Source organism: Hemicordylus capensis, chromosome 2, assembly GCF_027244095.1.
Source record: "Hemicordylus capensis ecotype Gifberg chromosome 2, rHemCap1.1.pri, whole genome shotgun sequence".
NCBI classification, from domain to species: domain Eukaryota; kingdom Metazoa; phylum Chordata; class Lepidosauria; order Squamata; family Cordylidae; genus Hemicordylus; species Hemicordylus capensis.
In genome coordinates, this window is record NC_069658.1 from 213,198,006 (window position 1) to 213,213,130 (window position 15,125).

General features: G+C 49.5%; 1 protein-coding gene and 2 non-coding genes across 3 annotated transcripts; 1 reads left to right on the top strand and 2 right to left on the bottom strand.

Moving 5' to 3' along the window:
* Positions 1-626: 626 nt before the first annotated feature.
* On the bottom strand, positions 627-12,460 carry R3HDM4 (R3H domain containing 4). The gene is made up of 8 exons (XM_053301659.1): positions 12,258-12,460; positions 10,420-10,574; positions 9,882-10,000; positions 7,974-8,085; positions 7,151-7,236; positions 5,396-5,481; positions 4,978-5,033; positions 627-3,736 (listed from the first exon to the last, which is right to left on the bottom strand). The coding sequence occupies exons 1-8, from the start codon at positions 12,359-12,361 to the stop codon at positions 3,633-3,635; spliced, it is 822 nt and encodes a 273-aa protein (XP_053157634.1). The 5' UTR covers positions 12,362-12,460; the 3' UTR covers positions 627-3,632.
* A 781-nt stretch (positions 12,461-13,241) lies between these two features.
* LOC128348376 (U6 spliceosomal RNA) lies at positions 13,242-13,348 on the top strand. The gene has a single exon (XR_008318108.1). It is a non-coding gene; the product is annotated as a U6 spliceosomal RNA (small nuclear RNA).
* Positions 13,349-14,730: 1,382 nt separating this feature from the next.
* Positions 14,731-14,837, bottom strand: LOC128348377 (U6 spliceosomal RNA). The gene has a single exon (XR_008318109.1). It is a non-coding gene; the product is annotated as a U6 spliceosomal RNA (small nuclear RNA).
* Positions 14,838-15,125: the final 288 nt, after the last annotated feature.

Sequence of the window (15,125 nt, forward strand, 5' to 3'; positions counted from 1 at the left end):
TTGCCTCATTCCGCGACAGTGGCATACAATACTGAGTTAGATGGACCAAGGGTCTGACTCTGTATATGGCAGCTTCCTATGCTCAGTGGCACAGTGGCAGCGGGGAGGCCTCTGGTGGGCAGAGGCTCCGAACAGCACAGCACATGGAAACCCAACAGGTAGTGTGGCTGCCTTCCAGGAAGAGGTGAAAAGGGCAAATGCCTGACCTGTTGGATTCCTGAATCTGCGGTAGCGACTTGCATACATAGAGCCATGGTGGAAAGAGAGCAGCCCCATGTGGCTATAGGGAGACTCTATATCCCTGGCAGATTTTGGTGCTGTGTACACGGCCTGCCCTCCTACTTCAGGCAGCGGCTTTTCCAAGGTTGCAGGCAGGAGTCTCTCTCAGCCCTATCTTGGAGGTGCCAGGGAGGGAACTTGTCGGGAGCTTCTGCATGCAAGCAGGCAGATGCTCTTCCCAGAGTGGCTCCATCCTCTAAGGGGAATATCTTCCAGTGCTCATAAATATAGTCCCCATTCAAATGCAAACCAGGGCAGACCCTGCTTAGCAAAGGGGACAGTTCATGCTTGCTACCACAAGACCAGCTCGAGACTGCAACAGTGTACTACACTACGACACAGGCATATTTAGGAAGAAAAGAACACAAAAGCACCAATATTTATTTACACGGGAACAGTTTCAACATGACAGCATGAGTTTGCTCTTGCCACAAAATCTCACACGAAGCTGGTTGATACAAGCTGCAGAATCCGACAAAGAAGCTCTGCCCAGATTGCACCACTGCATTGCGAGGGGTGTCTTCATAGGACAGCTTGGTTGCTCTCCCACCAAAAATAAAAATCCTTCCCTGCATGTAGAAAACTAGCAGCTAAGGGAGAACCCGAGGCATTCTCCCTTACATACTAGCTTTCTATGAGCAGGGAGTTACTTTCTCCCAAACTTCCCAACCTTCCCTGCTGCTGGTCTAGTCCGGGAAAGGTGTTACCATTTAACTAGGCCCAGTTCATTCCAAGATTCTGGTTGTCCTAGAAAAGCCCAGAGCAGCACCCGTCCCACACCCCTTGCCAATGCATAGAGTGCAACACACACAGAGCTTCCGTCTCGGGAAGAAAGGGGCAGAGATCGGATTTTCAAAAATTAAACACCACTCGAAAGAGTCTCCAGCTCAGAAAACAACACTATCAAATGCACAAATTTTCTATTAGCAGAAGATTCTCAACACAGAGCAGCTCGAATTGAAAAGTAAAACTTTGGCGTTCCACATTCTGAGCATGCAAGAAAATTAATGTGCAGACACTCTGGAGAAAGGTCCGTATGAAGCCACAAGCCTGCCTTTCTCCTGCAATTTGTTCAACAGATGAAACATTCTGTGGAACCTGAAAAATCACCTTCCAGATACCTTCATACAAGAGAGTAAATTGCCACTTAACAACATTAAAGCAGAAATTTCATTTAGAGGTTGGGGCTCTTCCCACACCCCAAATGGTAAACTTAAGTACGTGTGGATAGGAGGGGGTTACTACATTTTTTCTTATTATGGTCTAGCAACTTGTGTGGGCTTTTTTAAAAAGGACTTGTACTTTATGGCACCAGAGAGCAAATTTTAAAAGATCTGAGCAATATTTAGTCTGCCAAAAATGGCTGTACAAAGGAATTTGAGAACCAATTCTCTTTGAAACCTATGGGTATAAAAAGATACGCTATATTACATTTTACAAAAAGGGTTGTTTTCTCCCAAGGGCAGGAATTATCGGTGTGAATGCAGTGAGGTTGTCACCAAAACAAACACTCAACACCACAAAGCAAGTTCCTAGCAGTGCTTGGATTATGGAAAGGCAAGGGTGGCTTTAATAAAACCCACAAGCACCGGCCCCAATGAGCCTCCACAGTCAGAGACAGTCTACCTCTGGCTAATAGGTGCTGTGGATAATGAGCTGCTGTTTCACCCAGCTTGGGTCAAAGTCTTTGTGCATTTCTCATGCTCGTTTTCAAAAGGCTCCTCACCAACCCCCTCAATCTGATGTGAATTTAAGGTGCCTCAAGAACCCACATTTTGCCACACGCAGTAAAGCCAAAGCAAGTACAAATCCCAGCCATCAAGATCCCTCTCACCCATCCTGGGCCAAGCCAGAGCAATGACCCCGGTTCCATCGGGCTTATTTTTAAAACTTATAAATAGATGTTCCGTAAATATCAGAGGCTCAGCGGTTGCCACTGAAAGGGGGAGACAGGACAGAGCTGGCAGAAGCCGAGCGGGTTTGCTTTCTCTCTCCCTCCTGCGCTGCACAAGGAAAGAATGACCCCCATATTTTGTTTATTTGAAGAAACGTGGTTCAAGGGAAACTTGCTAGATGTTTAAAGAACCCAACACAAGTGTCCAACTCTGTTGTGAAAGCAACAGGCTGTCACTTTGCCTTGAAATTAAAAAAACAGAGTGGAAAAATAAACTGCTTTCTATCCCAATATTTTTTTGGGGGGGAGCAAGTTTTTTTGGGGGGGGGGCGCTTGGCTTCCCCTGGTGTATCCCTCCCATTCCAACAAAACTCATAAACTTATAAATCTTGTGGGGCTGCTATCTGATTAAAACCTATTTGATTAATCAAGTGTTTTATATATTTTTAAAAATTAATTGACTGATTAAGGCTGCAATCCCATGCACACTTACCTGAGAGTAAATCCCCCTGAAACTAGTGGCTTCTGCCTCAACCTGCATGGGTTTGTGCTGCAGATGTGGGTCTCTCTCTCTGAAGAAATCCTGAACATGGCAGGGAGGAGACCTTCTCTTGGATCATGCCCACACCATGCTGCAGAAGCCTCCATTTTAGGAGAGGCAGTCTCTCCTGTGTGAGAAGGAAGATAGCCTCTTCCATGCAAGTGAGAAAGGGGAATGCCTCATATCAGAAGAGGCCTTCCCTACAATAAGAGAGAGGGAGGGGGATGGCTCTCTTTTGAACAGACAGCCCACTCTTGTGTCTGAAAAAAAGTGACCGCTCTTCTGAGAAGAGGCATTCCCTACTATGCGAAAAGGGGGAATGCCTCTTTCTAATATGGATGTGTTTTTAAGTGACATTTTTTTTTAAGAACTGCGTCTGATTAAATCAGGGGCACGTTTTAAAATTGATCAAAAGACCTTTGAGTCACTGTGGGTTTTTTTAAAAAGGCAGAGATGGCTCTTCGGCGGGGGAGAGACACTCTTCCTGCTACCGGTGTGGCTGGCTAAAGGCCCCCAACAGGCCGGCTCAAACAGAGGAAGTCCTGCCACTTCTCAATACCCTCCTTCCAGGGAACAGAGTAGCAAAGATGACTGCTCCAAGTCCAATGCCTTTGCAGCTTTTAGCCCCAACCTGTTGGAAGGTGGCAGCGGCAGCAGGCAAAATTGGGAGAGGGGTTCTCTGAGGTTGCTGTCTACTCGTTCTGGGCCTCCCCACAATCTGACGGATTCTTATTTGGAGGAAGGAGGAGGAGGGAGCGTCCCCCAACTATCCCATGCCTTCCCTCCCTCCCGCGGACACAATTTATTAACTCATTTTTAAAAACTAAAACTCCAGTGGAAGTTGTGCATCATGAGGCAATCTCCGGATCCAGGTGGTGGAGGAGGGAGGGGTCAGGATCTGTCGTCTTCCAGCAGGCATCAGCTCATTTGCTCCAGGTATGTCGAGAGGAGAAGTTCTGGCGGGAAGAAGGCTGTGTGCTTGTTGCTGACCTTCATCTGGCGTTTCCCTTTGAGGTCGGAACCTGGAGAGAGAGAGGTAACAAAAGGGAAACGGGGGGGGGGGGACGGGGGGGGGACGACGCTCAGTCTTATGGAGACTTTTTGAAAAATCTCACCCTTCCTTTGAAGGAGCACAGGCACATGGGTTTCCACCCTCCCCATAAGAACATAGGAAGCTGCCATATGCTGAGTCAGACCCTTGGTCCACCTAGCTCAGGATTGTCTACACAGACTGTCAGTGGCTTCTCCAAGGTTGCAGGCAGGAATCTCTCTCAGCCCTCTCTTGGAGATGCTGCCAGGGAGGGAACTTGGGACCTTCTGCTCATCCCAGAGCGGCTCCATCCCCTGAGGGGAAGATCTTCCAGTGCTCACACTTCTAGTCTCCCATTCATATGCAAGCAGGGTGGACCCTGCTTAACTAAGGGGACAAGTCATGCTTTCTACCACGAGACCAGCTCTCCTCTCTCCATCTGATGCTCATGACCCTGTGGGGTGGGCTGACAGAGAGAGAGAGAGAGAGAGAGAGAGAGAGAGAGAGAGAGAGAATGGCTCATCGTCACCCAGTGTGCTTCATGTTACCATGCAACACCAGATCTTTAAATTTTATGTGTGTATATACAATTTGTGTGTGTGTGTGTGTGTGTACACACACACACACACACACAGAGTACACACGCATACAAATGCATACGCAAGCACATAAAATTTCAAAAGAGGCATTCTTTCCTGCATGAAAGAGGAAAAAGGGAAGACCTCTTCTCCGGTAGGCCTCTTCTAAGCCATCCCTGAGAAGTGCCAGGACTCCTTTCAGAAACCACGACCCCTCTCCTTTGGCTCTGGATACTCTTGTTTCTCCTCAGTTTGTTTAGAGTCTGGCAGCTTACTCTGTGGAGAGGGAAATCACTCTGCCCATGCTCAGAGGCATCTAGCCATCATGAGGCTTGTATCAAACATGGCAGGGCGGAGGGTTCTGGCACTGGAAATTGGTCTGAGGGCTAAGCCAGAGTCTGCTGTCAAGAGATAGAGGTTGGCCCAGAATTTGTGATGCTTGAACTCCAAAGACCCGGTATGCCTCTCCCTGCCTCTCAGATAGTCAAGTGGCTATTTGCAAGGCACTAGATTACCAGCCAGCCTGTAAACACAGACTGCAAATGGAGAGGCAGTCAGGGAAGGCAACGCCTTCGCTGGGAGAGAAAGATAAAGCCAGGTCAGCAGCAAAACTAATGAGTAAGTGTAAGGAGAGAGAAATAAACGAGGTTCTCACTGGCAGAGACAAGGTCCATATACTGGCATAGGGCGTGAAGCAGCAGACGCTCAAAGCTGCAAGGAAGGAAAGAAACAAACAAAAAAGATCATGATTAGCCTTTGCAGTTTAATGTAATTCACCTTGTAATTTCCACGTACAAGATCCCAGAGTGGAAGCCATTTTAGATGGTGTGTAGGTACTGGGAAAGCTAAAAGTGGAGGAAGCTGGGATGATCCAGCATCTCTCTTCCCCACTTCCCCCCGAGGAGACATACAAAGTGAGCAGGGACTCAAAAGAACATCTAGCCTGACCCACATGCGCTGACGATAACAAACCAAAAATGAAATAGGATCTCAGCTTTTTAAGCCCCAGAGAGGGGCCAGTGGGAAACCTGGCATCCGACAAGGATGGGTCAGGGTGCAACTGAAGGGGTTACCTGTTGTCCATCATGGCCGTGTAGACAGAGTGGGGGCTCACAGAGAAAAAGTCCAGAAGCGTCTCCTCCAAACCCTCCAGGGTCCCCTGTGAAAATAAGGAGCAGCAAGACTTTGAAGCTGGGATGCGTGGCAGCAACGTGTGCATCCAAAAGGGCAAGGAAATCGGCAGGGGAAACGCCAACCAGCCCCTTGACATAGGAACATAAGAAGCTGCCGTATACTGAGTCAGACCATTGGTCTATCTAGCTCAGTATTGTCTTCACAGACTGGCAGCAGCTTCTCCCAGGTTGCAGGGAGGAGTCTCTCTCAGCCCTATCTTGGAGATGCTGCCAGGGAGGGAACTTGGAACCTAGATGCTCTTCCCAGAGCGGCTCCATCCCGAGGGAAATATCTTCCAGTGCTCACACTAGTCTCCCATTCAAATGCAACCAGGCCAGACCCTGCTTAGCTAAGGGGACAAGTCACGATTGCTACCACAAGACCAGCTCTCCTCTCCTTGACGTATCTGGAAAGCACTGATGCTCGCCAAATTGAATCCTGAGAGCCAAAGGTCCCTCTACAGTGAGGAGGCATCCCAACTGCTCTGCAATCCAGGATGGGGCTGGTGCTTTCTTCTCCTTCCCCCCGCTCTTCTGCCTTATATAGGAACTTTTGTGTTCTTTCCTTCCTCAATACGCCTGTGTTGTAGTGTAGGACACTGTTGCAGTCTCGAGCTGGTCTTGTGGTATAGCAAGCATGAACTGTCCCCTTTGCTAAGCAGGGTCTGCCCTGGTTTGCATTTGAATGGGGGACTATATTTATGAGCACTGGAAGATATGCCCCTTAGAGGATGGAGCCGCTCTGGGAAGAGCACCTGCCTGCTTGCATGCAGAAGGTCCCAGCAAGTTCCCCGCTTGGCACCTCCAAGATAGGGATGAGAGAGACTCCTGCCTGCAACCTTGGAGAAGCCGCTGCCTGAAGTAGGAGGGCAGGCCGTGTACACAGCACCAAAATCTGCCAGGGATATAGAGTCTCCCTATATCCACATGGGGCTGCTCTCTTTCCACCATGGCTACTGCAGATTCAGGAATCCAACAGGTCAGGCATTTGCCCTTTTCACCTCTTTCTGTGAAGGCAGCCACACTACCTGTTGGGTTTCCATGTCCTGTGCTGTTTGGAGCCTCTGCCCACCAGAGGCCTCCCCGCTGCCACTGTACATAGGAGCATAGGAAGCTGCCATATACAGAGTCAGACCCCTGGTCCATCAAACTCAGTATTGGCTACACGGACTGGCAGCGGCTTCTCAATGGTTGCCGGCAGGAGTCTCTGCCAGCCCTGTCTTGGAGATGCTGCCAGGGAGGGAACTTGGAACCTTCTGCATGCAAGCAGGCGGGGGCTATTCCCCTGAGCTACAGCCCGATCACCTAATGGGGGGATCTTACAATGCTCACGCATGCAGTCTCCCATTCAAATGCAAACCAAGGTGGACCCCGCTTAGCAAAAGGGGCAAATCCTACATGCTACCACAAGACCAGCTTTCCTTGAAAAGCAGCTGGACAGGCAGATATTTAATCGCAGAAATGGCAGAAAGATAAAGTTTCACCAGCGTCGTTTCTGTGGTTGCTGTTGCAGGCAGAAGTGTGGGGCGAGGAAGAAGGAGGTGGCAGTTCGACTCACCGGTTAGCAAGTTCACCTCATTTTGAAAACCGGGCCCTCCAACCAGCCCTTCCCATATCCCTCATCCGCAAAGAACAGGGCGCCCCTGAAGGTCGTACCATGGGGATGTGGCTGCGTTTCAGAGTCGTCCGGAGACGTCGGCTGATGCGCTGGAAACATGCGTTGGCCGTGTACCCGGGGTGCTCTGAAGCGGCAGGGCGAGAGAGAAAAGAGGCACAATGAGAGAAGGAAAGCAGCCACACCTGTGTAATATCTGCCTGTCACACAGCCACTCTAGATGAACACCTGCCTCTCACACAGCCGTTAGCGGCACAGAAAGGACGAAATGCTTCTCAGGAAATTATGAAGGGGAAAAACACATCAACAATAGTGTCAGAAGTGTGTGTGTGTGTGTGTGTGTGTGTGTGTGTGTGTATATATATATATATATATATATATATATATATATATATATCTATCTATCTATCTATCTATCTATCTATCTATCTCCTGCCGTTCTTGTTAGTCTTGGGTCTTGTAGTCCAGCCTTCTCCCAGCCTTTAAAGAAGCTAATAAAGTATCTCTGCTCATGCACTGAGTGCTTTTCCTTTCACCACTGAGCAACCTATGATTAAGAACTATGCTGGCTCTGACCAATTATGTTTCTATTTAGCCCAGTCTCCTGCTTCCAACTGTGCAGACGAAACCGATGAACAGGGCGTGAAAGTAACACCCTGCCCTCCCTGCTACTCAAGGATATACTGCCTCTTTCTGTGGAGGCTCCATTCTCAGCTAGTAGCTGTTGAATTGCCTCCTCCTCTACCACCACAAATCCACCTCTAGAGGCCCACCCAACTCCCCGTGCTCCATGTGTGGCCAGCAGAAAAAGAAACCCGTCTTTCCCCACCTCTGGGCAAGTGGCTCTCCTCCCAACGGGCATACCTTTCCACTTGTCTTCCACTTTGTTCTTCCGCTTCTTCGCGGCCTCCTCCTCCAAGTACAACAGGACACGTTCTTGTTCCTCACCGGACCGGTTCACAAAGTCATTCCAAATCTAGCCGGGACACACAACGCAGAATATAACATTATTTTCAAGTTCTCTTCCCTGCCTCCCACTACCAAGAACTTGTCACTGTCGGCTGCAGTAAACAGAGCAAGGAAGGCATCTGTTCGGGCCGCCAGCTTCAATTAATTTCATTGGCAGATGAATCAACTGAAAACTTAAGCTGATTAAGTCAGTGGGATGCAAGATCCACGGTATCGTGGATATCAGTTTTGTTTTCCAGAGGCATTTTGGCTCCTATGTATTATTAAAAAGAGGGAACGTTTCAGAAAGGGGCTGTTCCTTTGAAGAGGAGAAGCCTATTTCCCCCTGAACAATTCTGGATCAGACCAAAGGTCTGTGTAATCTAACACCCTTGGCCATGCACTCTGTTTGTCCCATAGTAACTGGTATTCAGAGATAGACTGCCTCCATACATGGAGGTTCAATTGCTCTCCTCTTCCACGAATCTGTCAAGCCCCCATCTGGAGCCATCTAGGAATGCAGGAACATAGGAAGGTGCCTCAAGGAAGGAAGGGTGCTTAGAACAGCCTACACCCAGCAGTTGTCCTCTTGCTTGAGGCTGGGCTCCCATCCAGATTTATTTACACAATAATATGCATTTACACAGCACTTTAAAGCAAAGCATTGCACAAAAGAGGATTTCCTCTAGGAGCAAGGTTGACAGGAATAGGCAGGTGTGACTAAGCACTAATTCTTCTGCCAGTGTTTACTCATCCTTCGCTCTGGGGCGAGTTACTTCCTTCAGTCATCAGACGAAGAGAGTGAATCAGTCTTTGGGCATTTTTGTTCCAGGTTTCCTGCTCAAACCTCTGTGCTTTGGGGATCTGGCACAATTCAGCAGAGGTTACTAGTCCTCATGATTACTATTAAAGCTGCATAAGACCAGAACAATTGTTCTGAAAGAAACAACATGCATCCTTGGTTTTTAAACAGTCCATTGGATGCAGCTGATGCTGCCTCAGAAAAGGCCTTCACTCCATGTGAGAGAAGAAGAAGAATGCCTCATCTTGGAAGAGGCCTTCCCTACTATAGAACAGAAAATGGGGGAAGGGCCTTATCTTAGAACGTGGACGCTAGATAGAGAGCAGTTGCGCTTCACCTCCACGATCTGACCCAATAAATTAAAATGGCTGTAGACCGAACAAAAATCCTTTTTCGTTCAGATCATATTTCCACAGACGCTAAACACACAGAGCCGGAGCGACTTGAAGTCCAGGTTTTGCAAAGCTAATCATCGGGGGAAACAGCTGAGGTCGTGCAAAACGGCTCACTCGGATCTGGCAGCCCAGGTTCTGCAGAGTTTGCAAAAGGCGCTGAGTCTTGCAAAGTGATTCGCTTTAACTGGGCAAGCTCAGAACTTGGAGCGCCAACCTGGACTTGGGAAGCCTTGGCAAAGCTGAAGGTGGCAAGTATTAGCCAGGCGGGTAAGAGGGAAAGCATTTTTAACATGGAGGGCATCAGCTCCAAAACTGGGTGATTCCCCTTCAGAAGGATCTGAGGTTTTTATTATATTATTATTATTATTATTATTATTTTTACATTTATATCCCGCTCTTCCTCCAAGGAGCCCAGAGCGGTGTACTACATACTTGAGTTTCTCTTTCACAACAACCCTGTGAAGTAGGCTAGGCTGAGAGAGAAGTGACTGGCCCAGAGTCACCCAGTTAGTTTCATGGCTGAATGGGGATTTGAACTCAGGTCTCCCCAGCCCTAGTCCAGCACTCTAACCACTACACCACCCTGGCTCTCGACGAAACGGTTTAGCGACGAAACGGCACATGTACCTTCATGTAAGTCTCATTGTTGCAGGCCTCGGCGAAGATACTTGGGGAGGCAGGGTGGGTCAGCTCCCCCTCCTCAGAGGCACATTCGTCCCGCTCCAGAAGCGTCATTAGGTACCGAGCTGAAAAAAACCCAAAGAACCTGCCACGAAACATGGTCCTTGACCCTCAACAGTGAGCAAGCCAGCAACACAGACTGGCAACCCACCAGATTAGCACCTGACGGCACCATAAAACAATCCCCAATGGCCGTATAAGTGGGTACCCCAACATCGACCCTGATTGGCCGTCCACGGCCCAAACCCTGATTGGCCGTCCACGGCCCAAACCCTGATTGGCCGTCCACGGCCCAAACCCTGATTGGCCGTCCAAGGTATAAATACAGCCGCCCATGCTATATTCAGAAACGATTATCCCAGATTTGATGTCTTGAGATTTAAAAAGCGTTGAAAGAACAAACTTCGAATTGTGCACCAGCAGCAACCGGGCGGATTTGCAGAGCCAAACGTCTTCCGAGCCCACCTCCCGATCAGATGCTTACTGTTTTCCAGCCGCTGGAGGCTCTTGCGTCCTTTGGCTTTGGGGGTGAGGTCTGAGTTGCGGATGGCTTGGTTGATGAAGTACTGTTTCCGTTTGGCTGGGGAGAACCGTTTGGCGGAAGCGTTTGCCAGCGGAGGCCGGCAATCTTCGATCCTTCTGCGAGGAGAAAGAGAACCAAGAGTTAATTTGGCCCGTCTCTAAGGCCAAAGGGAATGCAAACACAGCTTACTGGGGCGCAAAGTCGACTTGGCCTAGATCCAGGGAACTGGATCCTAACGCCCTGGCAGGAAGGAGTTGGGAGAACAATTTTAAAGTGCATTGTAGGACAGCCACTGGCTGGTTTTTGCCCTCACACCTCACTGGTGGTCCAGATTTTTTTTTTTTTTTTTTTGCAAAGAATGAAGGGGGCAGGATGCTGCACAGGAGAAGCAAAAAAGGTTCTGTTGTTCAGTTCTGGATAGCTCTGCTTTCGCTTCCAGACAAAGGTTTCTAGCCATTTCTATTTTCTGAATGTTAATGGGGCTCAGCAGCTGGGGTCTTCTGGGCAGATCCAAAAGGAACAAATCCAATGAAAACAACAACATCATGGGCTGAAAGGTTCCTCTGCTACTGACTGCCAACACATCTTCAGTCTCATCTTTTGTTCCTTCTTTTTCTTTCTTTCTTTCTTTTTTAATTTTTAAGGCAACGTCACAGCAAATGGATATCTGCACAAAAGATTACACGGGGTTCTATCCCAGTCTGTGATTCTCCAGTTATTGCTGAACTACAAGGGCTTTTTTTTAGTTCTCAGCTTTTAGCTTCTTATTAATAACTTTTAATTTGAAGCTTTGACCATTTGTAATTTTAAATGTAGGTTTATTATTCATTCATTTATACAGTTTATATATCGCCCTTCCAAAAATAGCTCAGGGCGGTTTACAACAGAATAAAAACAAGTAAAACCAGTTAACAATCAAAACCAAAACTATAAAAACAGAATAAAACCAGTTTAGCCTGGTCTTTCAACTTGCTTCACTTTATTAATCTTTTGCTTTACATTTGTATCTGTTTTGTAGAAATTATTAATAACTTCTCATTTGAAACTTTAAAAATCTGTAATGTTGTGTGGGTTTAGCCTGGTCTTTTTAACGTGTTCAACTTTATTAATCTTTTACTTTACATTGTATCTGTTTTGTTGATGTTCTGAGCAGACCTGAGCAGTAATGTACTGGAGGACCGGGGAAGAAATATTCTAAATAAATACATAATAACCAAACTCCCATCACCCCCAGCTACAATCTGTTGTGGCAAGGGATGATGGGAGTTGTAGTTTATCAACATCTGGAGGACCACAGGATGGGAACCGCTGCATTACAAGCCACCAAAGCGAAGGAAGAAAAGAGATCTGGGGGGTAGTCAAGCTGTCAGTGTGTCCACACAAGGACCTTTTCATCTAGTGGCTGAAGACAGGAGAGGCCCGTCTTCCGGACCACACTGTGGGCTTCCCATAGGGGTTCACCTGGCTGTCCCCTATTGGAAACAGGGTGCTGGGCAAGATCGGCTCTTTGACCCCATCTCCTCTTAAGGCCTGAATGACAGCTCAGTGGGGGCTCCAGGTTTAGGGGCAGTCTACCCCAGAGTGCCCATCTGCTAAGGGAACCCAACCGCAGGAGAGGCTTTCACACCCCATCAGGGCCCCGCCAAATGCCTGCCCAGCTGCTGAGCGGGGGGGAGACACTGCAGAGAGACCACCAGCTTTGCTTCCCCCCCACATACACCTTTCCGCTCGCCCAGGGCTAGCAGTGGCCACCTGCTGGCATGCAGCGCCCAGCACCCCGCCCCGGCGGCCCCCCTCACCCATAGGAAGGCAGCGAGGGGGCTCCCCCTTGCTGCTGCTCCTCCTCCTGCTGGGCCCCCCCTCGGGGACCTCCGGGGGCTTCCCTCCTCTTCAGCACCACCATCGCCGGCCTTGGCTGGCCCCTTCCCGGCGGCGGCCCGGACAGCTCCTCCAAATGGGGAGGGACGCGCCCAGCCCGGGTTCTCCACCCCCAGGAAGTCGCGTCAGTGTGGGGCAGGCGCGGGGGGGGGGGAGAGGGGTGGCGCCGAGCGGAGTTAACCCTTCCCTGCTGCTGCTGCCCGCCAGCCAGCGACGAGGGTGAAAGGGAGCCCCGGGCAATGGTTTGCATGGGTGCAATGGGGCCAGCCAGCGCTGCAAGGGTTGCATGGCGTTGCAGGGCATGCATGGCTGGCCTTTGGAGGGGACGGAACCACGCGAACGGGGCAGGGTGGTTGCCTCAAGTGGCGGGGAGTTCCAAGGGACAACGCTCTCCAGCTTCTGCCCCCCCTCCTTTTGGGAGTAAAGATCATGGGAAGGGGTCACGACTGGGCATCATTGGCTTCGGCCGGGGGGTGAGTGGAGTGGGGGGGGGGGGCGAGCAGCCTGCAGAGTCCGGACAGCCAGCAACACAGATTCCGCAAAGCGATCCCCCGTGCGCGCACCCCGCTAATGCGCCTCTAGCTCTCTCAGGCGGTCCACAACAGCCTGGTCTGTCTTGGCTTTGCGCTAGCCCCGCCCCTAGTTTGAGGCTGTTTTGCATGTGGGGTTGTCCCACCATGCTCTTCGAGGGCAAACTCATCTGTCTATAAGATAGGTCAGATTTTACATATATGTTGTATATTAGGGAAGGAAGTTGATGGACAGGCGATGAGGAATAGAATAGGGGAAGTAAATAAGGATGGATACAGGTGTGTGTATGAGGGGAAAGGAAATTATTGCTCACTATAACATGGAAGTACTCAGGAGAGAAGCCTTTATATACCAATCCGGCTGAGCTTGAGTTTGTGCTCGCTTCGGCAGCACATATACTAAAATTGGAACGATACAGAGAAGATTAGCATGGCCCCTGCGCAAGGATGACACGCAAATTCGTGAAGCGTTCCATATTTTGCTACCCTCCACCCCTCCCAGGGACCCCCCTGCATGCATGGCCAAATGAGGAAGTTGCCAAACACAAACACACACCCTCCTTTTCTCTCTCTTGACAGTGTCCTCATGCCTATGTGGCAGCCAACATTCATCAGGTCAAACTGATGGAGAGGGGATGCAGCTGCAAGCATCACCTGGTGAATTCCTTCTGGTTACTGTCAGGCCAAGAAAGCCTCTGCCCCTTGCACGTGCTCAGAGACACCTTGCCCCTCCTCACACAGAACATAAAAGGTGTCCATCCTTCCTTTGGTCTGGAGGAACAGGCAGGAATTCACCAGGTGACGCTTTCTGCTGTCTTCCCTCCCTGAAATCTTGACCAGTCAGTCACGCCACACAGCTAGTTAAGAGAAAAGTGGCTAGCTCAGCGGAGGTGATGGTTTTTTCACACAACTGTGCTCCTCCTGTGTGGGGAATGCTGCAGGCAGAAATCTAACAGGGGAAGCCTTTTCCCAGTTTGGGGGAAATGCAGCCATTGGGGGGGAGGGGTGTTTCACCAGTGGAATTTCTGGCTGGGTGAAAAGAGGTCCTCGTGAGGAGTGGGGAAAGGTAGCAAAGCATGGGACGCTGCATTAATTTGGTGCCCTCTTTGTGCAGGGGCCCTGCTAATCTCTGCAGCGTTCCCTACACCAGACAGGCTCATAGTTGTGTGGAGAAATGAAGCACCGCTGCTGAGCTTGCCAGTCCAGAGGTGCTCTTACTCCTGGATTTCGGGGCTGAAGTCCAGGGCCTCCACAGCCCCTGGGGGGCCCCCAAATCCTCTTTAGTCTGTCCTGGGTGGAGCATGATGTTGATGATGCTCCCTGCTTAATTTGGCGGGGCGGGGGGGAGCTCAAAAGGCCCTTTAGGTCCAGGCTCCAAAATCATTTTATTATATTTATTTATTTAACATATTCAACATAGAAAATTACCTAGGTGCTCCTCTGCTTGCCAATTCCCCCCCCCCCCCCCCCGTTGCTTCTTTGCTTTTAATTAACAGTGTAGGGTGACTGCTCAAGATTTCATGGGGGGAAGGCAGCAAAAAGCGTCACCTGGTGAATTCCTGCCCATTCCTCCAGACCAAAAGAAGGATGGACACCTTTTGTGTTCTGTGTGAGGAGGGGCAAGGTGTCTCTGAGCACGTGCAAGGGGCAGAGGCTTTCTTGGCCTGACAGTAACCAGAAGGAATTCACCAGGTGATGCTTGCAGCTGCATCCCCTCTCCATCAGTTTGACCTGATGAATGTTGGCTGCCACATAGGCATGAGGACACTGTCAAGAGAGAGAAAAGGAGGGTGTGTGTTTGTGTTTGGCAACTTCCTCATTTGGCCATGCATGCAGGGGGGTCCCTGGGAGGGGTGGAGGGTAGCAAAATATGGAACGCTTCACGAATTTGCGTGTCATCCTTGCGCAGGGGCCATGCTAATCTTCTCTGTATCGTTCCAATTTTAGTATATGTGCTGCCGAAGCGAGCACAAACTCAAGCTCAGCCGGATTGGTATATAAAGGCTTCTCTCCTGAGTACTTCCATGTTATAGTGAGCAATAATTTCCTTTCCCCTCATACACATACCTGTATCCATCCTTATTGACTTCCCCTATTCTATTCCTCCTCGTCTGTCCATCACTTTCCTTCCCTAATATACAATTTTGAAGTACAATGTGACAATCTTATACACAGATGACGCTGTTTTCAGCCCTCTGCCTGCCGACGCATGATGGGAAGTCCTCTATGCAAATGACTCCACCTTAGCACACCCAATGG

Excerpts from the sequence above, each read along its gene's own strand:
- R3HDM4 (XM_053301659.1), bottom strand. The coding sequence starts at position 12,361 with ATGGTGGTGCTGAAGAGGAGGGAAGCCCCCGGAGGTCCCCGAGGGGGG. Across the intron at positions 10,001-10,419 it reads CCTCCAGCGGCTGGAAAACA|CTCGGTACCTAATGACGCTT; the intron begins GTAAGCATCTGA and ends GGTTTTTTTCAG. Across the intron at positions 8,086-9,881 it reads ACAATGAGACTTACATGAAG|ATTTGGAATGACTTTGTGAA; the intron begins GTACATGTGCCG and ends TGTCCCGGCTAG.